We start from the raw sequence: 22,335 nt of genomic DNA, 5'->3' as shown, positions 1-22,335 counted from the left end.
GGCCTGGAAGCCACATTCCAGAAAGAACTCATGGATCTATTGAAGGAATATGCTGACGTGTTCGCTTGGACCCCGGAAGACATGGCGGGGATTGATGAATCAATGACGATGCACAGTCTGGATGTGAATCTAAGGCAAAGACCAATCAAACAAAAATGAAGAAACTTTACCCCGGAGAGACAACAGGCGATCGATCAAGAGGTCGAGAAGTTGTTAAAGGCAGACATAATATGTGAGATTAAGTATCTGGATTGGCTAGCAAATATTGTGCTAGTCAAGAAACCCAATTGAAAGTGGCGAATGTGCATAGATTACACAAGCCTCAATTCGGCATGCCCTAAAGACTCATACCCCCTACCCAATATTGACTAGCTGATAGATGCAACCTCGGGTCATGTTATGTTGAGTTTCATGGACACGTTTTCAGGATATAACCAAGTGAAGATGAATCCGGCAGACATCGCGAAGACTGCGTTCATTACACACCGGGATGTCTACGTTTTTGTTATGATGCCATTCGGATTAATCAACGGCGGGGTAACGTACCAGAAAATGATGAACACCATCTTTAAAAGTCAACTGGGCAGGAACATGGAATCTTATGTCGATGATATGATCTCTAAGTCAGTCACAATCCCGGATCACATCAAGGACCTCAAGGAATGCTTTGACAAGTTGAGGAAAATATAACATGAAGCTGAACCCGGAAAAATGCGCTTTCGGGGTCCCCTCTGGGAAGTTTATTGGTTTTCTGGTCAGTGAACGGGGAATAGAAGCCAATCCGGAAAAGATCAAAGCTATAATGGAAATGACAGTTCCCCAGACTCAAAAGGATATTCAGAAGCTCGCGGGATGCTTGGCAGCCCTTCGCAGATTTATCCCCAAATTGGCGGAAAGGTGCTTGCCTTTCTTTGAACTTTTAAAGGGAGCCCGAAATAAAAAGTTAATCGATTGGACTGAGGAATTCCAGACAGCGTTCAAAGAAGTCAAACAACACTTGATGAACCCGCCTATTCTTTCAAAAGCAAAGTCCGGGGAGCCTTTTTACCTCTATATTGCAGCCGGAGAAAGAGCGGTATCCTCTGCACTCATCCGGGAAGAAAATGGTTCCCAAAACCCGGTATACTATGTGAGTCAAGTCCTAAAGGACGCTGAAACCCGGTACCCAAACTTGGAGAAATTCGCCCTAGCTCTTGTGCACTCGAGCAGGAAGCTGAGGCAATATTTCCAAGGCCGGGAAATCAAGGTGATTACTAATCAACCACTTCGGAAAATCATTCACAAGCCAGATGCCTCCGGGAGATTGGTCAATTGGGCAATTAAATTGAGCCAATTCAACATCAAATTTATCTCAAGGACGACAATAAAAGCCCAGACGTTGACCAAATTTGTCATGGAATGCACCTTCCCCGAAGTCCCAGAGACACCTAGAATTCAACCCGGAGAAGAAAAGGAGATTAGCAACAGAAATTCTTGGACAATGTATGTTGATGGTTTGGCAACAGCGGAGAGGTCCGGGGCTGGCCTGATCCTTACCAGCCCGGATGGATTCACAATCCAACAAGCCATAACCTTCGCTTTCAAAGCAGCAAATAACCAGGCTGAATATGAAGCTCTCCTCTACGGACTCAGGCTAGCCAAATCCCTTGGGGTAAGACGTTTAATCATCTATAGTGATTCTCAAATTGTGGTAAGACAGACCAACGGTGAATATATTGCGAAGGACCCCAAGCTGGCTCGATATCAGCAAATGGTGAGGGCTATCCTGGAAACCATCCCGGACTCAACCATCTTGCAAATAAACATAGAAGAAAACGCGAAGGCAGATGAGCTGTCCAAGCTCATCCAGAATACTTCGGATTTAAGCAGCTCAGTCTACTTCGAGGAGCTCAGGGCACCCAGCACCGACCGGCCCGAAGTCTTATGCGTCAACAGCCCGGACAACTGGATGACTCCTTACATGGCTTATCTTAAGGATGGGACCCTGCTAGATGACCAGAACAAGGCACGCTACCTCAAGTATAAGGCTGCCCGTTTCTTTCTAGAAGATAATCAGCTGTACATGCGAACCTTTTCTGCCCCGACTCTAAAATGTGCTGACCCGGATGAGGCAGATTATTGTCTTCGGGAGGTACACGAGGGAATCTGCGGGGATCACTTAGCTGCTAAAGCTCTAGCCTACAAAGTCATCAGACAAGGCACCTATTGGCCCACCATCCACGTTGATGCAGTTACCTATATGAAGAAATACAGGAAATGCCAAAAGTTCAGCAATGTGCCAAAGCAAAGTCCAAGCCTCCCCGGGTCCGTACTGTCCCCGGTCCCATTCGCAGTTTGGGGAATTGACATCATGGGTCCTTTCCCCCGGGCGAAGGGGGATTTGCGTTATGTGCTGGTGACAATCGATTATAGGACTAAGTGGGGAGAGGCCATGGCCATGAGAACCATTAATCAGCAAGACTGCATCAAATTCATGGATTCGATTGTGATGAGGTTCGGGATTCCGATGGTTTTAATCTCTGAACGGCCCGCAGTTTATCGGTTCGGACTTCGAAGCATATTTGAAAGAGCTTGGGATAAAGCATAAGAAAGCATCCGTAGCCCATCCCCAGGGAAACGGACAAGTAGAGGTCACCAACAAAACCATACTCCGAGGTTTGGAAAAAAGGTTGGAAGAGTCTAAGAAAAACTGGCCAGACGAGCTCCCGAAGGTCTTATGGTCCTACAGAACCACCTCCCGGGCTAGAACAGGTGAAACTCCATTTAAACTCGCCTACGATACCAAGGCTCGGCTACCAGTAGAAACCGGGTCCCCTTCCCACAGAGTGGTCAACTTTGATGAAATCTCCAACATAGAAGGCCTTAAAACCAACCTTGAACTCTTGGATGAAGTAAGAGGCCGGGCTGTAGAGAAAATGGAAAGCTACAAGTAAAAAACAAAGCTTTACTTTGCAAAGAAGACCAAGATAAGAGAATATGTGGTGGGAGATCTAGTACTCCGGGACACTGAAGCCTCAAACCCAACTAACCAAGGGAAACTGCAGCCGAACTGGGAAGACCCCTACATAATCAAGGAAGTGCTCCGGCCAGGAACTTACAAGATGAACTACCTCAGCGGGACCGAGGTCCCCAACACCGGGAACGGAACCCGGTTAAGGAAGTTCTACCAATAAGAGAAAGGTGCACATTCTTGGAACATTTATACATTTATACTGTGATATTTTGATGTAAATACTATTCTCATTCACCCCAGAATGTAATTTTTACTTTCAATTTAAATGAAAAACTCTACTTTAAGCGTTTCATAGCTTGAATCAATTTCATTATGTTGCTTCTTTATTTGCAATCAAATTTAAATAAGCACAACCCATGTGTACTTATAAAATTCCTATAGTTTAGGAATTTTACCCCTACCCGGGGTCACATATTGCAATCAAATTTAAATAAGCACAACCCATGTGTACTTATAAAATTCCTATAGTTTAGGAATTTTACCCCTACCCGGGGTCACATAAAAACACAGCCCATGTGTACTTCGAAAATTTCTATTGAATTGGAAATTTTGCCCCTACCTGGGGTCATAAAAAATAAACACAGTCCATGTGTACTTTGAAAATTTCTATTAATTGGAAATTTTACCCCTGCCCGGGGTCATAAAAATTAAACACAGCCCATGTGTACTTAGAAAATTTCTATTAATTGGAAATTTTACCCCTGCCCGGGGTCATAAGAATTAAACACAATCCATGTGTACTTAGAAAATTTTTATTAATTGGAAATTTTACCCCTGCTCGGGGTCATAAAAATTTAACGCATCCCATGTGTACTTAGAAAATTTCTATCGAATTGGAAATTTTGCCCCTGCCCGGGGTCATAAAAAATATGTGTACATAGAAAATTTCTATTAATTGGAAATTTTACCCCTGCCCGTGGTCATAAAAATTAAACATAGCTTATGTGTACTTAGAAAATTTCTATTAATTGGAAATTTTACCCCTGCCCGGGGTCATAAAAATTAAACACAGCCCATGTGTACTAAGAAAATTTCTTTTAATTGGAAATTTTACCCATGCCCGGGGTCATAAAAATTAAACACAACCTATGTGTACTTAGAAAATTTCTATTAATTGGAAATTGTACCCCTGCCCGGGGTCATAAAAATTAAACACAGCCCATGCGTACTTAGAAAATTTCTATTAATTGGAAATTTTACCCCTGTTCGGGGTCATAAAAATTAAACACAGCCCATGTGTACTTAGAAAATTTCTATTAATTGGAATTTTTACCCCTGCCCGGGGTCATAAAAATTAAACACAGCCCATGTGTACTTAGAAGATTTCTATAATTGGAAATTTTAACCCTGCCCGGGAGCATATCAAAACACAACCCATGTGTGCTTGGAAGAATCTCCATAATTTAGAAGTTTGCCCATGGTTTAATTAAAGCAACTCAATATGATGAGGGAAAAGAAGGAAGAGCACAAATACATTAAACTACCCCGGGGAAACACACCCCGAGGGGAAAATGGAAATCGTTCAAACTACAAACCAGATTAAAATAGCCAAAAGGCTAAGTTCAGGCAATACTTAAAAAACAGGTGACAGAAATTACATGCCAAAAAATGGCCACGTCTTCAAGCTTCTGCTGCTGGCTCGGCAGGAGGAGAGGGAGGCTGCTCTGGATCATCTTCTGGAATCGGAGGCTACTGGGCGAGTGGCGATTCGGGGAGAGGAGGGGCGTTGTTGGTAGTTCTGACCCCGAAATCCCTTGCCAGGATGGCTTCTACTTCCTGCTCCATCCGGGTCTCCTCCTCGATGTACTTCTCTAGGAAGACATCAATCGTACCCTGAGGATTTTCGTCGAGGTACTTGGAAGCAACCCTCCAACAAATCTGAATTTTTCTCCAAGGTTTTGTCATTTAGCTCCTCAAAGTATGCTGAAGTGCCACGGAACCCCGTCAGGACCTCTTCGGGAGTTGGACGGGCAGCCAAATCATCCTTCAGCTTCCTATTCTCCTCCTTCACTTCCCGGAACGAAGCATCAGCCCGGTCCTGCCTCTCCCGGAGCTCGGCTATAAGCTTCTTGTGCGCATCAACCTCCCTTGCGTTAGCCTCTCTATGCTCTTTGATCTCCCGGGACAAGTTCTCGGACTCAGTTTTATAAACCTCGGCAGCATCAGCCTTCGCCTGCAAGCTTCGGGTTATGCAAACCAATCCAGCAACCCGGGAGTTAGCCTGAAATTATTACACGTCACGTTTAGATGATACAGATACAGAAAAAAGGCAAGTGCAAAATCAAAGTATTACAAGGAAAAACTTACATCGGTATTCTCCTCCTGAAGTCCGACCAGGAAGTCATCGAGGGGCTCCTTTCTGTACTTCTTCCTTTCGGCGGTGCTGGCATAATTTTCAAAGAACTCCTTCCGGAGAGTATCCGGAGTAAAGCAAGCCAGCAAGGCCTTCAGGGTCTCCGGGGCCAGCTCAACGGTAACCTTCTTGGAAGCACGGACCTCGGAGCCTTCTCCTCCTTTCTCCCTGGGACCTGTAGGGGTACCCTTCCTCTTCCGTGGCACTAGGACCCTCGTCGCGTCCCTCTACTGCACTTCCTCAGCCCGGGGTTCATTGATAACAATAGTGGTCCTCCCCGGCCTAGTCGGTGCATCCTTATGGGTCGCCTCTTCGCCTTCACCAACTTTCTTCTTTCCAGAATCCAAGCTCGTCACTCCTCCAATCCTTCGCAGCTTGGCTGACAAATCCTTGAGCTGAGCAGACATGTTCGGGGGATAGGGAATTAGCTTGGGAATACCTGAAAAGGAAACAACAAGATGTCAGCCCCGGATACAAGCAAACAATAAAAGTTAGAGTAACAAGATAAAGCTAAAACAAAAGACTTACAGCCGGCAGCATGCATATTTTCATTGCTATTAAAGGTGTCCCGGGTCCATTGCGTCCCAAGTGCCCCACAGAAGGCGTAAACCTTCACGAGAGCTGCTTGCCCGATCCGCTGGACCGAAAATTTATCTGTTTTAATTTCGAGCTTATGGAGTGGCATGAACTCCAAATCCCCACCCCGAACAAAGATAAACTCCCGGTGCCGCCCCTTAAGCGATGTCAATATGCTGACCGTGAGTACCATCTTATTTGAAGGATATCCACAATCCTCGATTCGGAATAAAAACTCATATATTGGCCGAGAGGTGGATCTCTTAATCTTGAAAATGTGATGGAAAAGTTTGAAGGTGGGAAGGTAACTTTTGGCATGACAACAGGCTAGAAACCAACTTATCCACTTTACTGAATTCGGGGCCAGTTGGGTGAAAGGAATCCCATACACGTCCCGACATAGAGACTTGGTGAATTGGTGTAATTCGAGGCGTATGCCCCGGAGGTGTTCTAAGGGAATACCGACCCATCCCCCCTCCGGTCTGTGGTACACCCTCTCGTGAATCTCAGGCCATCTGCATTCGTATTTACTCTCAAGGTTAAAGGCAAGCCTAAGGGCACTATCCACCTCGGCATATGTATACTTATCCTGGATCTCTTTGTGAACCGCCCCACATTCATACCTGGTCCCCGGGGCGGTAAAAAACTTCTGGTTCATGTCGTCCTCGTCATAGGGCTCCCTACCGCCTAGCCCATCCGGGCCCCCATACGCCTCAGATAAATCCCTGTAATAAAAGCCCAGGGGCTTAGGGTTTATTCGGCACTAGACGAAGTATTCATCTACATCCTCCCAAGACCCATCCGGATTGGACAAGGTACCCCCGGGGCCTTAGACTAAAGTCTGGGCTAGAACTTGCTGAGGCTGGTCAACTCGGGGAGGCATTTCTATAGAGCTACTACTAGAGGAAGAGGAAGAAAGGTAGAATGCGATTAGTTCGCCTAAGTCGCTAGGCCGCTCGGGGTACCGATTTCTAAGGGTAACAGTACGCGTAAAGTGGCTACCTAGCATATACTATATGTATCTATATGTAGGCGCACCCCGGAGTCAATGCCAAACCTGAACCCAACAACAAGAGCAAAATAAAAAATAGAAGAATCTTAGAAACAATTCGTATACAAATCTGAACCCAAAAAACAAGATCTACGACATACACATACGCACACAACCACAAACACGTATCAAGAACACACCCCGGGCTGAACTACTTCTTACACTACCAAAAACCCACATTTTCGCGGATTAAATTAGCAAAAACTGGTCAAATAGACGGTGTTTACACAAATTAAACATAAAACCATACAGAACCCCACACAACTCCACAGATTCAAGGTCAAAAGAATAAGGCAGTGAAAATAGCGAAGCAAAACTAGTACAAAGCAATAGCATGCATGGTGAAAGAACAAGAAAAGTCCAAAAAGAAGACAAGAACTTACAAAAAGGCAGTAGAAAATGTAGAGGCTTCGCAAAGAAATGCTCTGATAATCTCCAATACAAATCTCTGAAAACTCTCTTTTTGCTCTCTCGACTAAATGTTTGTGTAAAGAGAAAAAATAGAAAGAAGGGAGATATTTATAGAAGGAAGAGGAGCATGAGAAAGATGAACGGTTTTTTGAGGTAAAAATTAACCCCCCACCCCACGTGACACCTTCCGATTGGTCCCAGAAAATAACTGCACAGCAGTTATTACACGACTTGTCACGTCATCATTACGTGTGCGCGACTTTTTAGGAGAAAAAAAGGGGAAATTAAAAAACTGGTACACTCAAAAGATACACATATATATATATACGCGTGTATCTTTGACCCCGGTTGGAATCCCAACAGTCTTCTGCCACTCCGGATTTTCAGCATCAGTTTTTCAGAGTCCGGTCAAATCAAATGTCAGGATTGTCCTTATCCACCAAACCTTGCCCAAAATTCAAATTTCAAATCAAATGACTACCCAAGTCAACCCCGGCGTCTCATTCCCATTTGACCCCGGAGTTAGGGGGCAAAAAATTAAATAAACCCCAAAATTTTTCTTACTTCAAGGAATTCCACCTTGGACTAACATCAAATGACTAACCAAGTCAACCCAGGTATCTCACTCCCATTTGACCCCGGGGTTAGGGGGCAACAAATCAAATAAACCCCCAATATTTTTTCTAAGGCATCGCGGCACAATGATAACTAATCTACTCCCCCATCCGGGTAAACCCGCATAAGGGAGTGGGGGGCAAATGATAGCATATATTAGTACAGGCCCAATAACATAGGTCCAAGACCCAATAAGAAAAAGTCCAGGAAGCACTCACCTTTAACCTTGGAGAGCCCATGACGCGTGGCAACATCACCACCGTCCAGGTACCCCGGATCCAGAACATTTCTACGGTCCGGATTCGATAGTACTTCGGCGCATCTCAGGCGTCCACACGCCCTTCAGTCCAAAAGACACACCTACGGTCCAGATTAAAAGGTACAGACCCCTAAACCTTAGTAGGAGGCCTATAAAAGGCAGAACGAAAGGAAGGTTACAGGTTACTCTCTCTCTCACATATACTCACATATACTTACACGCGCACACTCCACAATATTCTCGTATAATTCCCGTTTTGCCCATTTTCTCCTTAAAAACCCTCTCTCATTCTCACACCGGAGGTGCCGCAGGGACGCTACCCCCTCCGATTCTATTTTATAGCCGTCATTTCTGTCAAAACGGAGTTTGAGACCGGGCGCAGTAAGAAGAAGATCCCGGGTGAACTTGGAGTTATCACCGGGGAACATCGACATTTTTTTCTTCCTCACAAAACTCACATATAATCGGTATCGATCGAAGAGTTGACTTCCCTAAGTAAGTCAAGAGTAAGTCAAGAGTTCAATGACAGTTGACATTAGTATCATCATTATGTTGCTTAATTTTATGTTATTAATTGAACTCATTTATAACATTACATACGTATAGCATTGTATTGAACTTGCTGTTAAAGACATTGGGCAGAGCATTACCGAAAAGTGGAACTGTTTCATAAACATGTAGTATAACATTAAAAGTAGAGGTTGCAGAGTTTGCAGTAGTATCATCAATTATTGAGAGGGGGTGAATAAACAGGGTGTGGCTGGTTTGAAAATTTTAAAATATGTGCATATATAAAAAAATATCTAGGGGCATACATGTGGTCAATATTGTCTGCCAAAAAAGATGGTGGAACTAACTCTGTCCAAACAGGTGTGAATTTTGTCATAATCATTGCCCCCTTCCTAATTTATATTTCCCTGGATTTTCTTTCCCCCCTACTAGTTTCCTATGACATGTGTGTTCAGTTATTGAATTATACTTATGTCTTTGGGGTTTCTGTGTTACATTATTCATAAAATATCTTTTGCTTCCGGTTTCGTTTGTAGGATACAAAAGGTTTAGATTTTTTTTGTGGGTTACAGTTTACAGTTACATAGTTTAAGCATCTGATTAAACCTAATTGGGACGTTTTGATTCTGATATTGGAATGAAATCCGAAATGAATACACCATTTTTAAGTACTTGAAGAAACTAGATGAATACCTTCTCCTGCAAATCTTCCTATGCTATATAACATAAATTAAGGTTAATTCAGACTTAATTTGATTTGACAGATGAGTTGTGCGGGCATGGTTCCTAATACTCTAAAGCGGCAAGATTTAATATATTTTAATTGAAATTGTTAATGTTTGATATAAATACATGAACTCATTTTAATTAAAATTTAATACATATTATTTTGTACAAAATTTTATATCAATATTTCATAAGACGTTCTAAACTGAACTGCTCTAAATCTGTCATGTAACCACTTGGAAATCTTGAATAACAATATAAAAGTATACAACACAAATATATTTGTCGAATGTGTAACCTTTGAAATTGTTAAGTTAACAAAATGAACCAAATCTTTATGTGAATAGTGGAACCATTGCTGTTGGAATGCCAAAAATAAAAGACATAAAACTGAATTTATCCAAACATAAAAGAAAATCAGAAACAGGATTGAAATTAAAACAATCTCACCATGATATATGTGTGTATATCACAGGGATTCACTCGTGTTGAAGATGACAAGAACAACAACAAGCTTCAAATTTACAAAGGAAAATCATCATCATCTCCTTTGGACCATCTAACCAAATCTTCCTTCAACACACCCTTGTTTGATTATACCAATCCTCTCTTGCTCTCGGGATCAAACCTTGATCGATCATCACATAGATCAAGATAAAAACATAGGGGCACCATGATTCATGACTACTAGATAGCTAGCTAAACTAAATACTAACAAACAATAAAGAAAAGGGCAGAGGTTTGATTTTATTACAGCATCCTAAACTCATCTACCCCTCCTCTCTGTGTGTCTTCTTAGCAAGTATTTGAAAAAGTTTAAGAAGAAACATTGCACATTCTTTGGTTGGACTTGTCCAAAATGGACCACATCACTTGAACATCTTCATATGGACATGCCATCACTTCTCCTTGAAGTTGAAGATCCATCATCCTCTTATCCTCATGTCCTGCAATTTTATCACATGTACATCAGTTTTCTATTACAGACTTGTAATATATTTTGTCTGTTGATAAATGAATAATCTCGTAAAATGAATTAATAACAGGTACAATATATTTTTAATCTTGATAAAAGAATAAAAAGGAAGTACCTTGGTGGTGGTGGTGAGACTTGGGAGATGATCTAGTGGAACTTCCATTAGGATTGAAAAGAGTTCGAGCTTTTCTGAAAGGAGTGGTGATTGTTTTCACCCATGAAGTGTTGCCTGATGAAGAAGATGAAGAAGAAGTCATTTTTTCCCCTTTTCTTTGTTTGTGTATGAATATATTTGATAATTGTGTGTATTTGATTTAGTTGAAGTCTTTGTCCTCCTCAAATGACTGACCCAAAACATGTTACATTTTGCTATATATATACACACACAACACAATAGAGGAGGTATCATGTGTGTGGGGCCAGATCAAGCAAGATCCGTGAGATGAGCTTTCTTTTCAGATTTTTATTTGGTCGCCTCTCATTTTCAGTCCCTCAACATATTTTATTATTTGTAATTAACTAATTGTATAATTTATTGATATTTAAAATTGACGGGTTGGGTTATTTATTTGCCTTGATTATGAAGTCAATGAACGTTATGAGACGACTTTAAGGCTGATGGTAAAATATTTTTGAAAAGGTATGTTTAATGATGTACGTGATATAAAAGAATTAATTGGAAAATAAGCAGTCGGTCACGCTTTAAATCCAAGGGGGTTGGTTTTGGGCTACCGACTGCTGCCTTACTTTGCACATGCAACACGTGAACATTCATTACGTTTTGCTACGCTCACCTATTCTTTCAAAGGCTATTGCTGAGCCCAAAATTAGGTATTAAAAATAATTTTAAAATTATGTTGTATGAATTAATATATTAATTTAGACTATCTTAATGATTGAGGTTAATATAAATATATTATATTTATCTAATTTAATTTTATCATGACCAATAAAAATATACTCCCTCCGTCCCTCCCAAATGTTTACATTTGGGTGGGGCGCGGAGTTTAAGAAAAATGATAAAATAGTGGAGGAAAGTTAAAAAAATGAGTAAAGTAGTGGGACCGATTAATATTATATATATAAAGTGGGTATAGTGGAGAGAAGTAGTGGATGTAGTTATTTTAAAAATTATAAAAACCTTACTATTTTTGGAAAGTTTTGAAATGTAAACAATTGGAAGGGACATCCAAAAAAGGAAAGTGTAAACAAATGGGAGGGACAGAGGGAGTATGAGGCGATATTTTAAAATCATTTTTGAATAAATTTTGGGTATCTAATATTTTTCATTGTTGAAATACAACTTACTCAGTCTCCCCTAGTGTCTTTTCCGGTTTCTCCACCCTCTGTCTAGGTTTCTAATTCGGTTTCCCCTAATATCTCACTACTATTTTGAATTGTAAACATCGTCAACAATCCTAACTCAACAATTGCATACTTGAGAATCCGATAAGGCGGGCCAAATCTACAAACACTTGTACTCCCCTTCACTTTTTTATATTTTTTTCAATTTTCTACATTTCAAAAAATAGCAAAATTTTATAATATACAAATTAAAATCATTCACATTCACTACCCTATTACAATATATTAATTATATTTATTAAAAATTAATCGATCTCACAATTTTACCCATATTTTTTTTTCTCTAAATTATATTTTTTCTTAATTTACATGTCACATACCATATATATAATTTAATGGGACGGAAGAAGTAGATTCCTTTCAACTATATAATATATATTATTTTATTCCCACATTCACGTAATACGGGTTAAATCTCCTCACGTTATCGCATCGTCTTTGATAAGAACAACGCTGTAAAAAACCGGGAGTCATACATTTATACCGAAATGTTGGATCATGATATTACTTCTGTATATTCAAATAATGATGAGTATATTGAGTAATTAAAAATACTAGTTGGTAACCGTGCCAAGTATGGGTCCGAAATTAAAAATAATAGTATCTTATTATTATTTACATAAAACTGAAACTTATAATCTGTATAATATACAGATCTAAATATAATATAGAAAATGTTGTTATGTAGTTAAAAAATCGAAATTACGAAATTAAGTGTAATTCTAAAATTTCACCCGTATAATTTTAGTTGTGCATGCATCTAATTATTTACTTATATAAATTTGACACGTTAACTTACTAATACGATTATTTTAAATAAACTGACGTTTGGATAATCAACAACAAATAAAAATTGAAAGAAAATAAAATTTACAAAGAGTAGAAGTTAATTTATGTTTGTGGAGATTTTATTACATAAAATTTTAAAAATAGTTGTATAATTTTCTAGTGAGTACCGATATTTGAAAACCTAAATATGGTTTTCTTATTAGTATAGATAGTTGATAACCCGTGCGACACACGTGCTCGAGACTAAAAATATCGAATTAATCGAGACTAAAAATATCGAATTAATATTTGTAGAGAATTATTCAGCATCCATGCGAAACAATTAATATATTAATATCAATATTAAATTGGTACATGCAAAAAATAGTTATGTGGTTAAAAAGAATCGTATCAGTTATTAAATTTTCCACTATAATTATGATTTTGCATTGTTTTACTTGATATAGATATCTAACATATTAGTTTTATTTGTGTGAAACGAATTGTATCGCTATCTTATGAACCAAATATATGTTCTTTAGATAATATAATATTAATTAATATAATTTGATAATTATCTTATAATTAGCTTTTTCAGTCTAGTTTATTTAATATTAATTAATTATCGATAAAAATTAATTTATAAATTAAAAGTAAATAGATGTTATTAAACTAATTTAATATTACATAATATAATCTAAATACAACCCATAAATTTGTTACTGCTAAAATATGTTTTTTTAATTTAAAGTAAATAAACGTTGTGATGGACAATAACAAATACAATCGTTAAATCAATAATTTTCAGTTTAAAAGTTAATAAATGTTACTAAAGTCATTTTCTATTACTTAATTATTTTTAAAATAATACTATGGAAGTTCACAGAGAATATAAGTCAATTCGTGTTAATAGTTTACTTTGTAATTAATAGTTTTTCAAAATAAAAGTAAATATATGTTATTTTACTTAATTCAACGTAACTTAATAATTTTTTTATATAATTTATAAATAAATAAAATTTACAGAGAATATAAGTCAATTTGTGTTAGTAATTTACTTAGTCTATTTGTAGTTTTTCTAAAATTAAAAATAAATATAAGTTATTTTACTTAATTTAACGTAACTTAATAAATTTGTTTAAAAAATATTTTTTATTTTATAAAGTAAATAGACGATTGGATGAACACTAACTAAAAATAAAATAAATTTAAAAATAATAGAAGTCAATTTGTGTTAAAAACAAAATTTATTCAAAAAAGAAGTCAACTTATATCATGTAAGTACCAAAATTTGATATTTTGGTACTTTTAGCACCAAATTATATATAGTTTCACTTATTAATAAATAATATAGATTTGCAAAAAATAAGAAAGCTACAATGATAAATTGTTGGAGGTGAAAACTTTTTGAAACTCTTAAATAGGCATGAGAGTTAATATCTTACTAATATTTTCACGAGAACATTTTTAAGTTTATTGATGATATTCTAAAAATAAAAATTATTATTATTAGAGATTGATACTTTTAAGTAGGTAAGTATAAAATATAATTTTTAATATAAAAATATGAGGGGTATTATTGTAATTAAAATTTTAATTTTAAAAATTATAATTTTAGTATTAAAAATATATTATATACAAAATTAAATCTCTAAATATGTACTTAAGGACATTTTTCTCCAGTTAACTTAGGGAAGCTAAAGAAAAAGAAAACAATTATATGCCGATAAATATTGCGCACAAACTGTCTGAAAATGAAATGAGGTTGGGTCGGTTGTTCCGTTAGAGAAGGCTGATGACTTTTAGTAGAAGAGGCAAGAGCATGTGTTCCTGCACATGCATTTCTTGTTTATGCAAAAATATCTATTCTAGCTACAACTACAAGACATCCCCCTCCCCCGTCATCTCCGCTTCACTTTCTAGCTTTATTCGTATCTTTCATTCACTAAGGTCTCATTTGTTAAATCTGAACAATATTTGTTTAAAATTTCTGAATGAGTGAAAAACCTGAATAAGGATGAATAATATCATTTGTTAAATAAAATATAAAATTATCTAAATGATTAAATTTTAAAGTTTTTAATATTTAATTCCTTGTTACAACTCCACATAATTTATACATTAAACTACTTACATATCTAGTTTATTTCGGTTGCATTATATTTTTGCAAAAATATAATTTTTCTATAACTCGAAGCAACTAATGTAACCAAAACACTCGATGCAACTAATTGCATCTTTGGTTAATTTCGTTGACACTCTATGTTTGAAAAAAATCAGAAGATTGTAAAATAGCAAAATACTTAAAACATTAATATTTTTTACAATTTTTTAAAATTTTAATCATTTTAAAAAAATTATAATTATTTTTTATGATTTCAATTAATGTTATTGTTCATATTTTAAATTTCTTTATAAAAATCCGTGAACCTTCCCTTTGCGGATATTTTATAATATTTTTATGTAAAATAGATATTAATAATAATAATTACATGTGAATTATATTATTTTGATATTTTCTATGAAAGCATACTATTTAAATTAATAATATTGTTGTTGACAAGAGATTTTTGTATTTTTAACAATATTATATGATAAAAGAAAAATCAATTACATAACATTCAATAAATTTTATAAAAAATTTGATACCTTAGTGCTACACAAACCATGATCAGTTTTTCTGAATGACACATGCTACATTTTCTATAGTGACTCATTCAGGAACTTTTGGCATCCTTCAGATAAAAAAAAGTAATTGTCAAACAATCTTAAGTATGAAAAAGTGAGTCGTTCAGCACATCATGTTCCATTCCTTTGTTAACAAATGTGTCCTAACTTATACTCATGGCTTGGAGTGATCAACAGACCGTACAAACCGTTGGCACCACCTCACACTGTATCATAAATTGCGGATTTTAATATTTTATGGTACGATTGCAGTTTAAGTTTTTGACAAATCGTGTGATGCGGTGCGGTTTACGGTTTGACATTTTAACAATGCGGTTCAAATCGCACTGCACCGCAATTTTATATAAATATAAATTTTTTCTTAATTTATAAAATATATATATAATGTACATATTTATATATATATTTATATATTATAAATTCATTTCTTGTTTACTATTATTTTGTGCAATAAATACTGGTTTACATATTATAAATTATCGACATATTTTTAATTTTAATGAAAAATATATTGTTTTAACTTTCTTCTTAGCTTAATTATTATTATATTTGTATGTAAATATTAATTTTTTTGATTAACTAAACCTCACAAACCGCACTATATTACACCACATTTTCGTGATATGATTTATACGGGTTTTGAAATTATTGGTTACGGATAGGGTTTGGTTTGCATTTGAGAAAAAATAACACCGTGGTCACCCCTGTTCCTAGCTAGTTGTAACTTGTAACTACCTCTTTCATATAGTATGTAATTGTAATACACGGGGCATTAGTGAGTAATTATTCCCTCTATACTTGTATACATTTTTCTTGTTGTACGTTGAATCAACGAGAAAATGATAGAGATTTTTTTTATTTTTTATTTGAAAGTAGAAAATCAGAGAGTTAGCATATAGTATATAGTTTTATTTAGTTGGTATACAAAATTTGAAATTGAGGAAAATTATCACATATTTGTAAATTAAAATATCATATCGGTAATTTGAAAATTAATATTGAAAATTGTATGTAAAATCCTGAGTGAAGGTTTAGTTTAATAAATGTGGGTTAATATATGTTTTTCATTCATTTGCGCCATTTCAATGCTATTTCCATGTAGATAGACCATTATTTGCGGGATGCAAGTATTATTAGATATCTATACTAAACTATAATAGTCCGAATGAAGCATAATTTTGTACAATCACCATTTTAACTATCTCATCTAACGATTGGATATTTTTAATTAAATGATAAAAATTGTTAGATGTAAATATGAAAATAATGGAATACTCAAAATTAAAGATTCGAATATCTTTGATAACAAACATATATATATATAGAGAGTAAAATAAATATATCTTCTATTTATATAATAGGAGAACAAAGAGAAAATATTCATGAGATTTGTGGGAATCGAACTCAATATACTTTATTCACCTATACAACCTCTTGCCATTACATCATATTGTCACATTTGCTTTATATCATACACATAATATGTAAGTATGCTAAATTAATATTTTATTTAACTTTAGAGGTAGTTACTTGAATTCCGCAAAAAAAAAGATAGTTACTTTAATATTTGAACAATTAATTTTAAACAACTTAATTCGAGATATAAAGTTAGGCATATTACATAAATGAATTATTATCTTATTTATTAATCATTTTTTAGTTTGAAAATATATCTTATATATTTTTAACATGTTTTTTATTATAAAAAGTAATTAAAATGTATATATCTAATTTTTTTAAAAAATATTGAAAAATAAAATAGCTTATATGTAAATAATCTATATTGATATTATATATTTAGATAATTTTGAATTATAACGAGTCAATGCAATTTAGTTTATTTCGAATTTGAAATCAAAGCTTGGCCTATAATTAAAAAATACTCAAAATTTGACTACACGACTCATCCGAAAAACATTGTCACATTCTACGCGTGGTAAATTTAAATTACAAACTCGGCGAGAATATCTTATCAATAATGTGAAATATTTTAATATCATATGTTAATATAAATTAATGTATTTGAGGTCTTTATAGGATAAGTCAATTGATTATTTGTATTAAAGTTACTAACTTCACTGGTAGCGTATTATTGTTTTTTGGAGTTATCTCGGTTTTAAAAATATCGAAATTTGATATAAGGTCTCACGAGATTTGTTAAAACTACGATGATATATTAAATCTATTTATTATTCATTTTTCACTTGAAAAAGACTAGTTTTTAAAAAGAATTATTTTCGATAAGTAATATTCATTGATTAAGAAAATATTGTACAAATATTTTTAATTATTTTACCATTTTAAATTTTTTCAAATAAAAGTTATATCTATACTATATTATAGCATTTGATTCAATACATTTTATATTATTTAAATAAATAAATAAATATATATATATATATTGTTCAATAATTTGAATGAATTAACTAGTTCAACTGATATTTATCAAATTTTATCGAATTAAAAAATATTTAATTTTAGAAGAATAGTATACAATGTTATCAAATTATTATACGAAGAAATATTAGAGTCGTAATAAAAAAAACTTAGAAACAGTTTAAATAAAGATATAATTACAATTTTTCTTCAAATTTTTGAAAAAAATCATGAATATCAATTACAAGTCTTTACAATTTATAATTTTATTTTATGTTACAACCATGATTGGTACTTGATTGCGTAAAAAATAGTTATGAATTTTTTGTTAGTGATAATGTGAATACCATGTATAAATTATTGCAATTTATTCATTACATAATTTTAATTTTTGAATAATTATAAATACATGTTATTTAGGTAATCAATTATCTCACTAAATGATAATAATGAATATACATGTACATAAATCAGATATTTAGCATATAAATAATTGAAACCATCGTAATACGATAATTTACATGCTAACACACATATAACTTAATTTTACTTTGTTAAAAGTAGTGTAAATAAAAAACTAACATTTTTTCATATATGCATACGTTGAATTTCAAAAAATAACATTTTTCATTAGAATCAACTTTTATATTAACAGTGGTGCAAATTTTTTATTATTGTATATTATGATTGCAAGTCATTCTAACTTCAGTTATGCATTTTTTATCTTTTTAAATTGAGTATGTTAATTGTAAGTTGGTCGTAAACTCAATAATAATACATAGTAGTGCATATAGTTTATTTCAATAAAATTCAAAATTTCTGGTCAACCTTGTATTAAACATATATGTTAATTTTTAGTTTTTTTTTGTAAACATAGGGCATGTTTGACTACCAAAAAAAAGTTACTTATTCGCTTATAAGCCAATAAGTACTTATCGACAAATGTTTGTCGACTGAGCTTATAAGTCGAATTTATAACTTATAAGCTGATAAGTTGAATGTTAGCAACGACATACTTTTTTTAACTTATTTTGATTTTTCGCTTTTTTATTATTTTTTGTTTTAAATTTTATTTTTTACTTGTCTTTCTAATTTAAAATTTACGAATTAAGATAATTATATTTAAAATTTATTTATTTGAGCCCAGTTAAGTAACAAAATATTCTGACACTTAATCAAACACTTATTTAACTTATAAATATTAATCCAGTTATCACTTGTAAGTCTCTTGTTCATTTTAAGTTATAAGTTACTTATTTGAAAATTTCCCCAAACGGGCACATAATAACGACATTTTACAAATTAAGTTTAATCGTTTCATTTTAAACGTACATTGATTATCCTATTTATATTAATTCATCAAATACAAATCATACAACACAAATAAGAATATATATATTTTGCTTAATGAGCTATATTTGCAACGTTATGTAATTTGATACTGTTTTTTATGAAAAGAATACATGTTGATAAACAATCAACTTGTATTTAATATACGTTAGACATTGTACAACATTTACAATCAAGAAAACAACTAAGAATATTATAATTACATGATGCATAAAAAAATTCTAGAAAATGACTCGTGTATTGCACGAGTTATTATGCTAGTTATCATTTATACATATACAAATAAGTTTCAACATTCGAATTCCAACAACAACAAACATTATTCAATATTAAAATAATACATTTCCCAAATTTTCAAGTTCGAATCTTTTTAACAACAAATATTTAATTCCCCATGTTCAAATCACACCAATAACAATCATTTATATTATTTATAATGTTACAAAGAAAGTTAATAGTTTAAATTTTAATTATATACTATTTTATACTTTTTAATATAATATTGAAATTGTTTACATTGAAATTAAATTTATATTCTTATAATTTATTATTTAAATACATCAATTTTTTAATGAAATTTATATAAAATAAATAAAAATATATAAATATTAATATAATTATATATTATACGGGATTTAAGCTATCATATATTAACTAATGATATTAGGCAGCTCGAATTAGTTTTCAAATTATTTTTAAAATGTATACTTTAGGGACGCATTGTATAGAATTATAGATGCAAGATTACATCTTATTATCTAAAAAGTTATAAGCATACATATTTTCTGTCAATATTAGGAATAACGTTTTGATAACTCTAGCATTAATCATGTTCTAATTAACTTAACCACATAAGATAATATTGATCACTAATATGTAACTTCAATTTTTTTTTTGATAAAATATTTAACTTCAGTTTATCTAAAATGCAACAAGATAAACTGAATATCTAACTTGGCTTTATCTTGTTGCATTTGTGTATATGTCCATTGATTGAAGAAGATCATTTGTTAATTACAAGGTGAAAGCATATTGGAATCCCACTACCCTCAAAGATTAGTGGATTAAATATCAAGTTACTAGAGTTTTATACAATTAGGTAGAAACAGTGCTTCTCCCCTTTCTTTTCAGACTTATCCAAATTCACTGCACCTGTAAATGTAAAAATTTATTAATTATAAAATATCTGACACTCCACAGTTGCTGTCGTGCCACAAAATAATACTATACTTTAATTTCAATTCTTTAAAACATGATTGACCGGATGATATTAAATTAGAGACATGATCATGATTGCCGATTGGTTCATTTTTTGCTTCACATGAGGGCAGACTGTACATCAAGTTACGATTAAAAATATGTTTTATGGCCAGTTTTCGTTGTTCTAGTCTTCCGATACAATTTAATCGAATGATGGCTATTCCATCTTTCTTTACAAACATTTCGTTTTATGTTGTACACATTTGTGAATGTACACTTTTAATTGTTAATATCTTTAATTTTGTATTAATATTAAATATAAAAATTTTATTTTATTAAAATACTCATAAATACGAATTCAACAAGATCACTCATGAATCATGACTATATTTGATCTTATACATTACACGTAAATTAATAGTCAATCATTTACCACAAATAATGTCAGAAATCAATATAGGAAACGTATAATGAGACGGAGAGAATATATTATACTATAAAATTTAATTAATATTTCAGCTTGGTTGTTTAAACCTAGGATTTAGTGGTGGGTTTACTCGGATCTCATTGATTTGAAAATCGAATTTCTGGGCACAGAGTAAGGAAATATGTGTCAAAATTTGATTAGTTTTTCAATCATAATTGTTAATGGACCTCTGCATTTATATCAATTCTCCCGATAAAAACACTCAAAATTCATAAAATGTAGTGATTAATGTGTGCGCTAGTTCCATCTTGATTAATCTAAATTAACCTATAATAAATAAAATATGATATAATTTTTAATTTGATTATCCCTCATTTTGAGTATTCATTTCATTCATTATGGTTTTGAGGAGAATTGTCAGATTTTAAATAAATTTATTTTACAATCCAATGTTAAATTTGAGTACTATCTTAAATTTGGGTTTCGACGACAACATACTTTAATCAATAGTTTTAGATTTATTAAATATACAATGATATGCGATACCAACAATAAGATGTATCCCTTCTTTCATCCTCTCTGTTAGGGTTTGTCTATTTTCAAGTAAATCGAGGGATTTTCACTGGTTTTCTCCGGTGGAAAACTTCAACCCCTTCATTCTCTGTTATTCTCGTTTATTTCCTTTCAATAAAACCCATTTTTTTGGGTGTTTGTGTGTCTCTCTTCTTGGAGTGTATGTTTTGTCTCTACTTTTGGAGTGTTTGTTATGTTTTTATGTAGTCATGCCTGGGTTTATCTGGTGATGGATCTGTTGAGAACGAATTTATTGATATTTTTGGTGATCTGCAAAGCCTGTATCGGATCTGTGACGGTGGTGATTATTGCAAGAGCTCACCTTTCACAACTAAAGATTGTTCATCTTTCATGGGTTTATACTTTCGACATGTCTATAACTGGTATCCGGCATGTAGATAGCTGGGGTGCCTTCGGCATGTCTATAGCTGGTGTCCGGCATGTAGATAGCAGGGGTGCCGCTTCTCCAATCTCATTTTATGAGATTGGTGTTTCTGAACACTGGGCTAACCATAGTTTTTATGTGATATGGTCAATTGCGATGTTGCTATTTTCAGATATGCTGCTGCAATTTGGATCGCTTGGGATGTATTTGATTTCATTTTTAATTTCAAGAATTTTTAAATTTTATGTGTTAAACGATCAGGAAACAAATTATCTAATTGTTTTTAGTATGTTATTTATTTTATCACCCGGTTGTATCGACAGTTGGCGATTTGTCCCGATTGTACTATATTCAATTTAATGATAACTTTCTTCATTTGTCAAAAAAAAAATATACAATGATCTCATATTTAAATTCGGCGGACAAAATGTACAGATTTTGAAAGAATTTGTACCCCGTAATAATATGTTTTATGGCCGGTTTTCGTTGTTCTAGTCTTCCATTACAATTTAATCGAATACTATCTAAATTATACTATAAAATGTAATTAATATTTCAGCTTGTTTGTTTAAACCTAGGATTCAGTGGCGGGTTTACTCCGATCTTATTGATTTGAAAATTATAATTATATTGCACCGGCTTGTTTCCGATCAGGTCATAATTTATTGGTGAAATTAACTTATAGCACTGACCAGAAAAATTCAATTATATAG

The 22,335-nt window shown here is 33.5% G+C and overlaps 1 protein-coding gene across 1 annotated transcript; it reads left to right on the top strand.

Moving 5' to 3' along the window:
• Positions 1–691: 691 nt before the first annotated feature.
• LOC141660621 (uncharacterized) lies at positions 692–2,587 on the top strand. Its single transcript, XM_074467609.1, has one exon. It carries the CDS (start codon positions 692–694, stop codon positions 2,585–2,587), a length of 1,896 nt encoding a protein of 631 aa, XP_074323710.1.
• The last annotated feature ends 19,748 nt before the right edge of the window (positions 2,588–22,335 follow it).

Source organism: Apium graveolens, chromosome 5 (assembly GCF_009905375.1).
Source record: "Apium graveolens cultivar Ventura chromosome 5, ASM990537v1, whole genome shotgun sequence".
Lineage (NCBI taxonomy): Eukaryota > Viridiplantae > Streptophyta > Magnoliopsida > Apiales > Apiaceae > Apium > Apium graveolens.
Note: the sequence above shows the minus strand (reverse complement) of the source record. Positions and strands in the feature narration are given on the sequence as shown.